The following is a 13,287-nucleotide window of genomic DNA, read 5'->3' on the forward strand; positions in this document are numbered from 1 at the left end:
CTTATGCAAAGTTAGTGTTTTATGGAGTTGCAGACGTTGTAGTGGTCTGCATGTAATGTGCAAATTCTATTTTTCGCGATTAGCATGCTAAGCGGAGATTTAGCTTTATTCACTTCTTATGTTACATTACTATGTAATTCAGTGATGACATTCATGTTGCTTAGCGTAATACCCATAATCATTTGCTCACATACTTACATGCAATATAGTATATCAGCTAATTGGGTTCATGTTAATGTACTTTTAGTGCATCATACTGCGTAATGTGCTATCTCACGATTAGCATGCTATCGAATACATACTTCCTACAGTTACTGCACTAGTCATGATAAAATGTGTCCAGTACTTTGGTTTGTGACTAAACCTGAACCTTATGTTTGTAAATGTTAGCGTTTTAGCATGCTAACATTTAGCCAAGATGGATTAAACATTATACCTGCGTATTATCAGTGTTAGCATTGTTGTTGTGAGCATGTTAATCTTTAACATTTAAGCTTTAGCAGTTGGTCAAAGTACCACTGCCCCTATAAGGCCTCACATAGCTAAGCTATGCTATGCATGACTACTATCCTAGGTTTTGTTGTGCTACCCATTCAAATCAACACAATTCTGATGCCACAGGTGTTCAGTTAGTAGTTTAAGTGAAATCAGTGAATGTGCTGATTTACAGCTCCCCTTCATATTCATAGGTGAACTGAGCTTTTTTGTCAGAATACAATGAGCAGTTTAGTCAGGCTACATCACTGCAGGGACTTCATGAAGAATGTCAGGGTGAGCTTATTAAACTGTCTAGGTCCCCAAACAGACCTGAGCTGGCCCTGCATTCACTCACTGGAAAGCAAGAAAAAAAGACACTAAGAAATGGGCCACTTTGACAAAATGCAGTAAGACAGATCAATTGCAACATATATTCAAATATAATACTAAGCGCAAGAGGCTATTAAAGAGTCATGGCATGAAAATGCACAAAGCAATTATCTATGGATCTGTTACACATCTATCACTAGCAGCTTTAATTTGACTGCTGCTTCACAAAAAGCAGCTGAACAATCTCTCCAGTCAATTGAAAATGGCACCTCACTGAAATAACAAAGCAGTGTTTTGTGCTTGACCTGGCAGCCATGGAAGAGTCTGTTCTCCTCCAGTGCCTTTTCTCTGTGTGGACAGAGTCCAGTAATGTGAATTTATTGCTGAAATATATTCCTGGTGTGAGCCATTATTAGATTAAAACAATGGGCATGAAATGTGTTCAATTATCTACTTTTTGGTATTTTTCAGCTGAGTTTTCCAACTACTTCTTCTGTAAATGTTGTAAGGTTCATATATCTTCAATCAAGACATGCATTTCTCTCTTCAATGAAGTGTAGAACAGGTGCGAAGGTCAATGTATGCTTTGTTAAAATATTGTTTTATAACAATGCACACTTGATGCATTAAAATATTCTGGGAATTTGCTACAAAATGTATAAATATAATGTTTGAGATGTGCCTTTTAGCATGTGAAGGATTTAGGAGAGAGAGGCTAAAAAAGAAAGGGCTTAAAAATCTTCAAAACCTTTTGAAAACTGAAGTTTTGAACTTTATATTTCTTCATGATTATCCTTGATTACACTTGAGTAGTAGTAGTACATGGGGTACATTTAAAGGAAAACTACAGCTTATTACTATCTGGATTACATTTGTGTAGCTCTGTCCATCACTCCTGTCAGTTATGACAATGTACTCACCAAATAGTGTCTGAGACTACTGGAAGAGAGCGTCTGTACACTGTGGTGGATGTTTACAATAGACAGTTTGGGTTATAGTTAAACAATTGGCCTTCCTTTATCGAACTATTCTGGCTCACCTATAATACAGAAAAGATGGACATAAAAATGAAAGAAACATGAAACCCCCAACGTTGTTTTGGCAAAAGTGGAAACATTTGCAATTCCCCGATAGTGACCCATGTAGAACCTGATAATGTAATAAATTCCTGATAATGTAATAACCCCGATAATGTAATAAAAATCTGCACTTGAGTCCATTGAAAATGTAATAAAACCTGATAATGAAATAACTTCCAGATAATGTAATAAAGTGCATTTCCCAATAATGTAATACACTTTTTACCAATAATGTAATAAAGTATAACACCAAGCAGATTTTTTTTAGGTCAAAAGTTAATAAACATTCAACTTTGACCTGCTGTTGGTGCGAGAGCTCTTGAGCTAGTGTTGCCTACACAGTATCACCACTTGAACCCAAGTAATGGGTGGTCTGCTGTTAAATTATTACAATATTTGGGATTATTACATTATCAGGACTTGCGCAATGAAGGCCAAACTGATAATGTAATAACCTCCCATTAATGTTATACTTTATTACATTATTGGTAAAAAGTGTATTACATTATTGGGAAATACACTTTTATTTACATTATTGGGAAGTTATTACATTATCAGGTTTTAGTACATTTTCAATGGACTCAAGTGCAGATTTTTATTACATTATTGGGGTTATTACATTATCAGGAATTTATCACATTATCAGGTTCTACAACCCACGTTCAGACAAGCAGTTAAGGTTAATGATTGATGGATGGAAACCTTTGAAACTCATGACAGTGCACCGTTGTTTCAAGTTGCACCACCCTGAGTGGTCTACATCGTGCTTTAAGTGGCCTACATATTTGGCCTTGACTCAAGACATGAGTTCCTGAAGTTAACGTGTCCTATCTGTGCTGTACCTGTACAGTCTTGAGTGCACGGTCAGCATACAGAACTCCAGCAGTAACGTCCACCACTGCACCGTCTCCCTCAGCCAGGTTGACGTTGGGGATGTGCTGGCTGAAGTTTTCACGGTTCAGTATCACCATAGGAACGTTGTTCCTCTGCAGGGTGTTCTTAAACAGCTGGTAGTTCTCACTGTTCTCTGGTCCCATCACCAGGAGTCCTGTTTGTCTGAGAGGGAAAATCAGTGGAGACAAAGGAGGCATCTTGGTAAGAAATAGTCTCGACACATGTAAGCCTTTACAATCACCAACTGTGTAAAATGAACACAATTAATCTAATAATGAACAACTCAATCCAGGGAATGCAATGGTAACATACAAAATACAAGAGCCGAACAGGGTAAGACTTCACACTGATTGGATACAAAAGTAGCACCGCTAAAATATTGCTCAAATCCTCCCTGCTTAAAAAAAATAAAATAAATGTATGCAAGCACAAGACGTCTTAATTAGTCACAGGTGTTTTTTGGGCAAAACATGAATTAAACCAATGAGAGTGTCATCTCCCATTCCCTTCAACAAGCCAGGTGTGCCTGCACCTGGCACACTGCTATCTACATGGGGGATTTGGCAAATTGAAAAAGCCTCTGTCCTTTAATCCCCTGTCCCATCGACAACCCATCTCACTACATATGAACAAATGCACTGATTATAAGTGAGGAGGAGGATCCCTGTGTGTGTAATAGCATTGTGCAGATCAGCTCAGACATTACTGCGAACTGTTATTATGCAGAACCATCCACCAAAAGGAATTATTTCCAATGATTTTGAGACCCTAATGCACATTCCACTTCCATCTGGGTTATACGCCTATATTGCTTTTTAAATTATGTATTGTATTGAAGTATGAATGCTTTAATAATAAGAAAGACTGCTTTCAGTATTTGTAAGTATTGTCACTGAAGCAAATATCTCGGGATATTTAACCCTTTAATACACAACATGGGTCTAAAGTGACCTGGCAGAGTTTTTATGTTCTATATCTTTGCAATAAATTATTTTCATCATTCAGTATTCCAGGTTTTCCTCAATTAACTTGAGGAAAAACATTAACTTGAGAGAAACATTTTTCTTGATAGAGTATGAAGGGAAAAACGTAAATAATTATCTGTTGTAATCAAAAACAAGATATTCAAAGAATACTTTGAATATTCAGTCATGAAATAAATTGATTCCAAGAGCAAAGAAACACACAGCAAGCATTAATTAGGATGGGAAATGAATGCAGGTGATTTTTAACCATGTTTTGCAATAGAAGAAGTGTCCATATGTTGTGCATCAAACGGTTAAGCAACAAAATTAAAAACTGTAGTTATAGAGGAAACTAATCTAAACCTTAAGCTTCTGAATGAATCATTGGAGTTACGCTGCTGTTTGTGGTTGTGCGTTTGTGTCTGAATCTCTGAACATTACCTTTATCAGTACCCAAAACCTCTGTTTCTCTGCAAGGTCCCCCCAGTCAAGGCTAACGACTACAAACAGCTTTTCAGCACCCAGGCATGCCCAGACATGAGAAAAATGATAGAACAATTCAACCTGGGAAGATATTGGTGCAATTAAATGCTTCAGTCTCGGCAGTTTCTATATGGCTTGCTTTTGGCAGAGCCTGATGCTGGCATCATTGTTCTGTCTGTGAACAGACAAACATTTTTAAAACAATTTTAGTTTTATCCATCATTTCTCTCAAATGTTGCCACAGCTAATAACACTGTACTCAATGTACTCAGAAGGATTGCTACACTAAAGTCCAACAGAGCAAGAAACACCAGCTGTCAGGCAGGAAGCAAACCAACAGTTTATCCTGAGAATCTGGATGTTAAACAATTTGATGAATGCACCTGAAATGTCTGTAATAATCCTTCATTGATCAGAACTATGTGTAAGTGCAAAACTGTACAGTGGGTCAAAGTTGGAAGCTGGCATTCAGTATGTAAACTGTGACGGATCAAACACAATAACGCTAGGCAAAGCTATTTTTCTCAGTTTTCTCATCCAAATTAGTTTGGCTAACCTGAGGATGAGCATTCAGAACAGAACTGCACTGCAAAAAAACTAAAGAAATGAACAAATAGGACAAGAAAGCAAGTGGCTGCATGGTTGAAATAAAAAACATCATAGACATATAAAATGCATCAAGGAAGTTCAGTTTGATCAGAAAACCCCAGTTTTAGTAAATGGGAGAGAAAACTTTAAGAGAATTTAAACATAAACATTAGAGGTGGGGGAAAAAATTGATACAGCATAGTATCGCAATATTTTGCGTGGCGATATTATATTGATTCATGGCCGCCAAGTATCAATATTTTTTTCAATCATAATTCATGGAAAACATGAAGTGAATTCTATGGTACTCAAAATAAAATCAATTGCTTTTTGATCTACTAGATGGTGCTGTGGAGTTATATTCTGGTGAGGTCAGTAGAGATAACACTCAGCGTGACAGAAGAAGTTGGTACAAAAAAGATGGCGACCCTGGAGATAATAAATAAGGAGAGCCCCGTCCGCGTTTAAGTCAGGCGTGTGGACTTATTTTGGATTTTTTTTAACAAGGAATTGTAAATGGTAAATGGAGTGCACTTATATAGCGCTTTTATCCAAAGCGATTTACAGTACACACTACGCTCATTCACCCGTTCACACACACACATTCATATTGGTGGCCGAGGCTACCAGGGTTCACTGCTGCCCCCTGCCACCATTCAGGGAATTCATTCACACACCGATGAACGCAGCATCAGGAGCAATTTGGGGTTCAGTATCTTGCTCAAGAATACTTCGACATGTAGGCTGCCATGGTCAGGGATCGAACCACGACCTTTCGATCAGTAGGCGACCGCTCTACCGACTAAGCCACAGCCGCAAAAAGTGACGAATGAGATGGAAATGACACATGGAGTTTGCAAGGAGTGCCGCATGAAAATAAGATACTTGTGGGAATACAACAAACTTGCGGGCTCATCTAACTCGCCACCATCCTGATATAGCATCAACTTGCGATCACTTGTGATGCATGGAAGTCGCGGGCAGTAGATCCATATGTGACTATAACTGCTCATTATGTGAAATGACTGGAAGCTTCTGCCTCACATTCTCTAGACTCGAGCAGTACATAAAAGTCACACCGGAGCAAACGTTGTACACTTCCTGCAAGATGCAGCAGACAAAAAACTGGTGGTCGTTACAGACAACGTTGCTCAAATTTGAAGTAACTTCCTTATTTTCTAGTTGCTGAAGTGGTTGCACAATTAATTTTGAACAGTTACAACTTGCATTGTTAAAATGCTTAAATTGTTGTTATCCATACATGTTTGATATCAGCTCACTTTGACTGAATACTTTATTGGTGGGTCTGTGGGCTTGACTCTTATTGTGGAGAAATAAAAAGACTGAAGTGAGATAAATAGACTGATAATTTTCTCTGATTGGACAAAACAATTCTTGATTTAATTTAATTTTGTGGACACAAAATGCAGTTAAACAGTAAAATCGCAAAAAATTGTATTGCCATACTCAGTTTTTGTATCATTCTTCCCTTAAATACTTATACATAACACAAGACATTGACATTGGACAAGTTGCGGTCAGTGTGTGTTAAGAAGAGCCACTGTGCAGTATACATGTTGTTTAACTTGGCTGTCATTCATGTGAAATTGATTGACAATGTAATTCCTGTGAAATGGATTCAGTGCACTCAATAAATCCTGAATTTCTTCAGTGACACAGATATCGTGATGTATCATGGATGAAATTTCTTGCAATTCATCAATTATCGCAGAATCGATGTATCGTGATATTATCGTTATCGTGGGCAAAATATCGTGATAGTATCGTATCGCGAGGCACCTGGTGATACCCGGCCCTAATTAACATTTGAGTGGACCAGAATACAGCAGATCATGGCAGCTTCAGGGTGAAGTTATGGAGACCCAGAGTAAGAGGATGTGAAACACAGGGTCTAATTCAGTAATCTGTCTGATAGATGGCTGACTCGCCCTTTGCCAGCAGCGTATTCTAAAGGCTGCTCCGACATCTGTCAGCAGCCATAAGGCACAGACAACTCCAGCTAAAGGCTTCAGCCATTCATCACAAAGTTTTATGACTATGTCTCCCTGTGTGCTTGTGTGTTTACGAGTGTGTGACGGAGGAAGGAAAAGCCACGCGAGTGTAGGATCGTAAATATGATACCTCATCTAGTCCAACCTGTCAAACTTGGTGATTGGTAGCACTAGTTCAGCTGCTGGATGTGCACGCATGTTTCCATGTATGTGGAAAAAATAAAAAGGTTTTAGCTCTGCTCCGGTCCTTTTTTCATGGCTCCATCTGTCCCAGAGGCAGCAGCAGAAGTGGGAGGCATTGCTCACACCAGCCTCTCCTAAACATTTCTCATTATGATGCAGACATTTTTTGCCAGCCCAAGGGCACAGGTGGCCTTCAGATGTGGACCCATCAGTCATGAGCTGCGGAGGGGTGCACAGGGACAGGGACGCGCACTGTGTTTCCAGGGAACATAATGTGGGTGTGGCTTGGTACCATGAACTATTACCCTGACACATGCATCATGAATCAGAGTGTTATTCCTCTCTCTGGTACTGAAAACAAACAGAGGTAATATGATCAAGAAACTTAAAGTGCTGCACGAGGCTAGCTCACACTGTGATGCCACTGTCATATTTATAAAAACACACAAATTCTGCCCAGCTCTGCATAGGATTTGAAATCAGAGGTTTAGTGAGATGAAAAAAGCCCCTGTTCCACATTCAAAGGCATAGGAACTGTCAAGGGGTGATTCAGTGATGCCGGAGGTAATGAGATAGTCATGCAGTTATGGCTCCCGTAGATTGAGTTGCTGCTGTTGTGCGTACATAGCACCTTGAATGTGACAAATCCTCATGTTCTGAAAAAGCTTTTGTTATGTTCAGTTTAATGGGTTTTCTCTCTATGAGTTTCTGCTGACTGCTTACCTATATAGTTTGACACCCGTCTCCTTCTCCAGCTGGCTCCACAGCTCGTAGCACTCCTCCATCATGTGTGTGTAGAAATCCTGCTCGTAGGCCTTGCGGATGATGCGGGTCTGGCCATGGGAGCTCCCTCGGGTGTGGGGCAGGACGAACTAGAAAACAGGAACATAATATCACTCAATAACTTTGATATGGTAATAGTATATACACCAGATGGTCAAAACATGTGGACATTCAAACATTTTAGCCATATGTGAGTTAAACATCTGACCACAAAACCATTTATGTCCTGCTGCAACAGCCTCCATTAGTCTGGAAAGGCATAGCAACACAGACCATTAACCCTTTATTGGGCGAAGAACTATATTTGGTAACTTCAGTGGATATCAACATGGGGTCCCTATGTCTCTCTGTGAGGTTGCAGAAGCACATGGATTTCTTCCAGACAGTGACACCATGGCATTTGACCAATCAGTATGATAATAATCTAATAATATTAACTTTATTGATCTTGACCTCCCATGTAAAAATGAAAAAATTAGAAAAAAAATCTGCAAGAAACAGTCGATCTTGACTATTTGTGGTTATCCCTCTGGGATAACTTTAGACACCGCGACCGTGTTTTATATCTCACCCCCCTGACAGAATGAGTCAGCCAACGTCAGACATACAGTAGCAGATTATTTCGCAATGGACTCCGAAACAGTCCGGGCGAAGGTGGTTACTGAGGTGGAGGAGCTCTGACACGGCCGCATGGTCCGGCCAGAGAGGGCTAGCACAGAGCTAGCGGCATCGTGTGATCGGAGGGCCTGACCACACCGGGACAGAAGAATCAGGCGATTCGACTGGCAGAAACTTCAGAGTTGATCTAGAAGCCAGAACAACGCTGGTTCGCTGGTGAGGCAATCCCGGTAGTCCTGGAGCTAGCAGAGCAGGTACGACGTTTTATCTAGAGACGTTTATTTAGATGAGCTGGTTGACCGGTGAGGATGACGACAGGGAGTCAAAGTAGTCAAAGGTAAGGTAAGTGGATCCACTATTGGTGAAGCGTCGAGGGACATAGAATAACATAGTTTATGGCCAGTTACGGAGCGGCAGCCAAAATGCGCCAGCATCCGCCATCTTGTTTTGTGTGAACACCAAACCAAACAGTTCTACAATCTACAATGTCATTTAGCAGACGCTTTTATCCAAAGTGACATACATTTGAAAGATCACACAACACAAGCAAGGATGAAGTAAAGACACAACACAAGAATAAGTGGCATATATTACGTTGAGACCTGTTAAGACGAAAAGTGCTTTAAGGATGTAAGTGTTTTTGGGACGCAAGTGCAGGTTTTTTTAATTATTTTTGTGTGTGTGTGCTGTGTGTTAATTATGTGTGTAGGTGATCAGTAAAGAGCTGGGTTTTGAAAATTGAGAGGGTTTCAGCAGAGGAGAAGAGTCTGGTTCAGGACATATAGCCTTTCAGCGGCAGAGTAAGGCCAGACGTTTTTCACTTGAAGAGCGTAGTGGGCGGGAGGGTTTGTGGACCTGAACAAGGGAGTTCAGATATGTAGGAGCTGTTCCTGTTGCTGTCTTGTAAGCAAGAGACAAGGCTTTGGTTCAACCACACAGGCTCTTTGCATTTCAGGAGACTCAGCTGTCAAGAAAGCGTCAGAATGTCAGAAAAACACAAATTGCACAAGAGCAGTTGCAGCCATCTCGTGAATGGTGAGAAGCTAAACTTTTTTGGCAGGCTTAGCATTGCTACACAGCTAGATGAAGGCTACATGGTCGGTCCCAGATGGCACAACGAAGAGGTGATCAAAAATCATCCCATCCTGTCCACAATAATAGTGTGTAAGTTTTGTGGTGTCTTCGAGTTGGCTTTGCATGGCCTTGATGAGAGAGAGAGCTTCGAAAAACCCGGGATTTTTTGCAAGATCTTGGATTCCTCCATGGAGTGTTGAAAGACCACCAGTGCACTCCAAAAACCATGAACAGTTACTGGACTGCATGCTGTCTGTTGTGATCACACATCTAAATCAGAAAATTGAATGTGACATTTTCTGGAGGAATATTATTTTGAGATTGTGTTTTGTTTTAAATCACACTGAACAGGGTTTGTACATTGACTGCAAAGTTTTCAAAATGCTTTATTTAAACTGCTACATTTGCAAGGTTTTGAATGTGCTTTAATTTGAACGTACTTCTTCAAAAAAGCTTGATTTTTAACATAATATGTTGTGTCAACTGCAAAATCATGTAAACCAAAAATATTTAAATATTTGAAATGATCCTGTCTTTACGGTGACTTTCATGTAAATTACTTTTTTTGTGATGATAAAAGCTCAGAGAATCAAGAAATTAAAGGTACATTGAAAGTTCTTGAAAAGGGCTTGAATTTTACTCTTGAATAGCTGTATGACTCCTGACATTACCACACAGTTCAAAAATGATTAACAAACTGAATTCCAACTGGCAACATTTCAGTCACAAGCTTCTCCAAACTTTACCTACATTACCCAGAATATAGAATGTATATGTGTGCATACATCAGATACTTTATGTATAAGTATATATCCTGATATTTTTGTCGCAAAGTGAGAGCAAATGTTCCGTCAAAGCCAAATATAACATGCCACAAGTAGTTTTACTGAAACCATTTATAAAAGTGAACATAAATACTGTATAACAACAGGAGTACCTTTAAAAAAAAAAATCAAAGCTCCATAAAGTGCACATTTAAATAAAAATATATCTTTAAAAAAATAGCCTGTGAAGTAAAATAGGGCAATCTTTTTCTGAAATAAATATATTTTTGTGAGAGAAGAATGACGAACATTACAAAAGAACTAAATATGACAAACCCTAGTCAGGGCTGCATTTATATATAAAGAAAGAAAAACATTGAACTATATTGATAAATGCGTTATATTTAAATATATATATTTATATTTAAAAATATATGATATATATATATACACATCATATATATATATATATCGCCCAGCCGTAAAACATGCTATATTGTGACTAGATATATTTGTTGAAATATGAAATTACCTATATTGGTTTAGAACATTTTTGGCAATTGTTATGCCTGTGGTCATTATTATAGTCATTATTAGCAAACTGCCTTTGTATGTGTGCCCTGTGTCTTTGTTTTCCTTTTTTATATGCAGATTGGAGTGTGCCATAGCCGCGGTGTGATTGGTGGAGAAGTTCCATGCCTGGGCCGGGATTGGCTGCAGCTGGAACCACCTGGTATAAAACGAGCCAAGATGGCGGCTGTCGGTGGCAGCAGGCATTTCCTCGTCCTCCTTGTCTCCCAACCGGTTCACACTTTTGTTTGATTTAACTTGTGGTTTTGGATATAATTCCCTTGTTTTGAGCAGTAAGGGTGGGCTGCCGGGTTTTGTTTCTGGTTTTCTCCTGTTTAAGTAGGTAGGGAGGTAAGACTTTGTAACTTTTGTTTTCTCAGGTAAATTTCTTGTTTTTAAGACAGGATTGTTTTGTTGTTATTTTGGTTTTAGTCCACCCCTAAGTTGAAGAATATATTTGTATTCATTAAGTTATTGTTGTAAATAAATATTAACTACTCCTCAAACTAATCTTTGTTTGTGGCTACTTGAGAGATGGGGAAGATGGGGCCTTTTCATGTTGTGCTCTAGGCCCCCTAGACTGGGGCATAACACAATATTGCCCAGCCCCCACCTAAGATTTTTATTGCCAGCTGCCACTGCCTCTAACCAGTTCACCTGTTGATATGCCGAGGTGTTTTCTGAGCGTTCCACAATAGCGTTCAGTCTTGTGTTAACCCTTTCCCAACTCAAATTCAAAATGAGAACATACTATATTTACAAAAATCTATTAAGTTGACAAGGTTAACCATTAAGTGTATTGGCTTTGTTCAGATTATAATTAAATAGATGTCAAAAGGATTAGCATATAATTATTTTTTATTACGTTTTACACAGCGTCCTAACTTTTTTGGAATCTTGGGTTTTAGAAAGTTGCATTTTCCTATAAATTCAGTCAGTGTAAAATGGATATCAGCAAATCAGGATAAAGGTCAAGGTCACGTTTATTTCTAGAGCCCCAACCAAGTTTGACCAAAGTGCTTTACATAAATGAATAACAACAAAAAATCCAAAAGATACATAAATTAATAACAATAAACTCAAAGATAAAAATTAAAAAAGACAATTTCATCTAGTAATATATGATACGAGATGTACAATACAACACACAGAAAAAACTTTTTCTCACACAGGTTCGAAAGCCTGGGAGAAAAAACGAGTTAAGAGATTTAAAAATGTCCAAGGATAAGGGATAAAGCATAAAACATAATGTGAAAATATTGTGTTTTGAAGGAATTATGCAGCATTCCCTATGCAAGTAAATTAGTCATACTGATAAATAACATAGTGAAGAATTAATGTAAACACACTGAATAATAATATAGTGAAGTATTAATGTCTGCTACCTTGTTTTACTTTTAAGAGTCATTATAGAAACAGAGTGGGTAAATGTCCAGAGAACACTACAAACTTATTCAGTTCAGCATTACTGCACGGTGACATTAATGTAACTCAACACATTTACATTTAATATCTAATCCTCCACGCTGAGAATCTGTATGGATCAGTTTGACAAGTTATAAATGATACAAGTCACTTTACTTGTGTATTTTGACTTCTGCTTTGCACGTATACAAACCAAGTAAGTAAGATATTTAACATAATGAGTAGCCTATTTACTCATGCATTCCGATTTTTTTTCATGTGAAACCTAATGCCACATACACGGTATGTAAATACTTCACTCTCTCCTACAGTCTGCTAGCAGTGAACAGCTGTGAATAAAGGTTGTGGAGCAAAGTTTAGTGTGTGACAACCTGCTCAAGCAGAAGAGTCTTCTTGTTCTTTTTTGCCAGCTGATAGGCCGTGAAGGAGCCCTGAACTCCGGCCCCGATCACTATGCAGTCATACTCCACTTCAGTCGACATTCTAACTATGTCTCCCACTCACTTCTTAACTGTGTTTAGCACTTTCTTTTTACTAACCTACTGACTTCAACATGAGGAACAGACACGCCCATTTAAAGTAGAGGGGGGCGTTTAATAACTGGACGATTTATGCCCTGAGTGAATCCTGCCAGGAGCTCAAGACGCGAAATAATAATAGTAATAGTAATAGACCTGTATCTATATGGCAACTTTAAAAACAGAGTTTACAAAGTCATTTGACAGACAACAAAATAAAAACAAACAACAAAAAGCAGAAGACAATGTTATTTGTAACTTGTAAGGACCAAGATAGGCTCGAGTGCCTGGCAGTCCAAATAGAGGGCAAATATAACCCTTTAAAAGCATAAACTCTAGGCCAGGGGTAAGTAACCTGGAGCCACATGAGGCCCTTCAGGTATAATAATTTATTTTTCATTTATATATAGTTATTGTATTATAGTAAAGCACATTAACAATAACAATAGTAATAATATTTTCTCTTGTTCTTGTAGTTCTTATCATAATTGTAAAACAGAAGCATTTGTTGTGGCAAGAGAACT

The 13,287-nt window shown here is 38.6% G+C and overlaps 1 protein-coding gene across 1 annotated transcript in view; it reads right to left on the reverse strand.

The window, feature by feature from the left end:
- Positions 1-12,773, reverse strand: part of pipox (pipecolic acid oxidase) — a 36,552-nt gene extending 23,779 nt beyond the window's left edge. Inside the window, exons 1-3 of the mRNA XM_059331877.1 lie at positions 12,617-12,773; positions 7,735-7,883; positions 2,729-2,942 (exon numbers count right to left, since the gene is read on the reverse strand). Of these exons, the coding sequence (XP_059187860.1) occupies positions 2,729-2,942; positions 7,735-7,883; positions 12,617-12,727 (474 nt within the window). The 5' untranslated portion in view covers positions 12,728-12,773. The remainder of the gene's footprint in view (positions 1-2,728; positions 2,943-7,734; positions 7,884-12,616) is intronic.
- Between the last annotated feature and the right edge of the window lie 514 nt (positions 12,774-13,287).

Source organism: Centropristis striata, chromosome 4 (assembly GCF_030273125.1).
Source record: "Centropristis striata isolate RG_2023a ecotype Rhode Island chromosome 4, C.striata_1.0, whole genome shotgun sequence".
Taxonomy (NCBI): Eukaryota; Metazoa; Chordata; class Actinopteri; order Perciformes; family Serranidae; genus Centropristis; species Centropristis striata.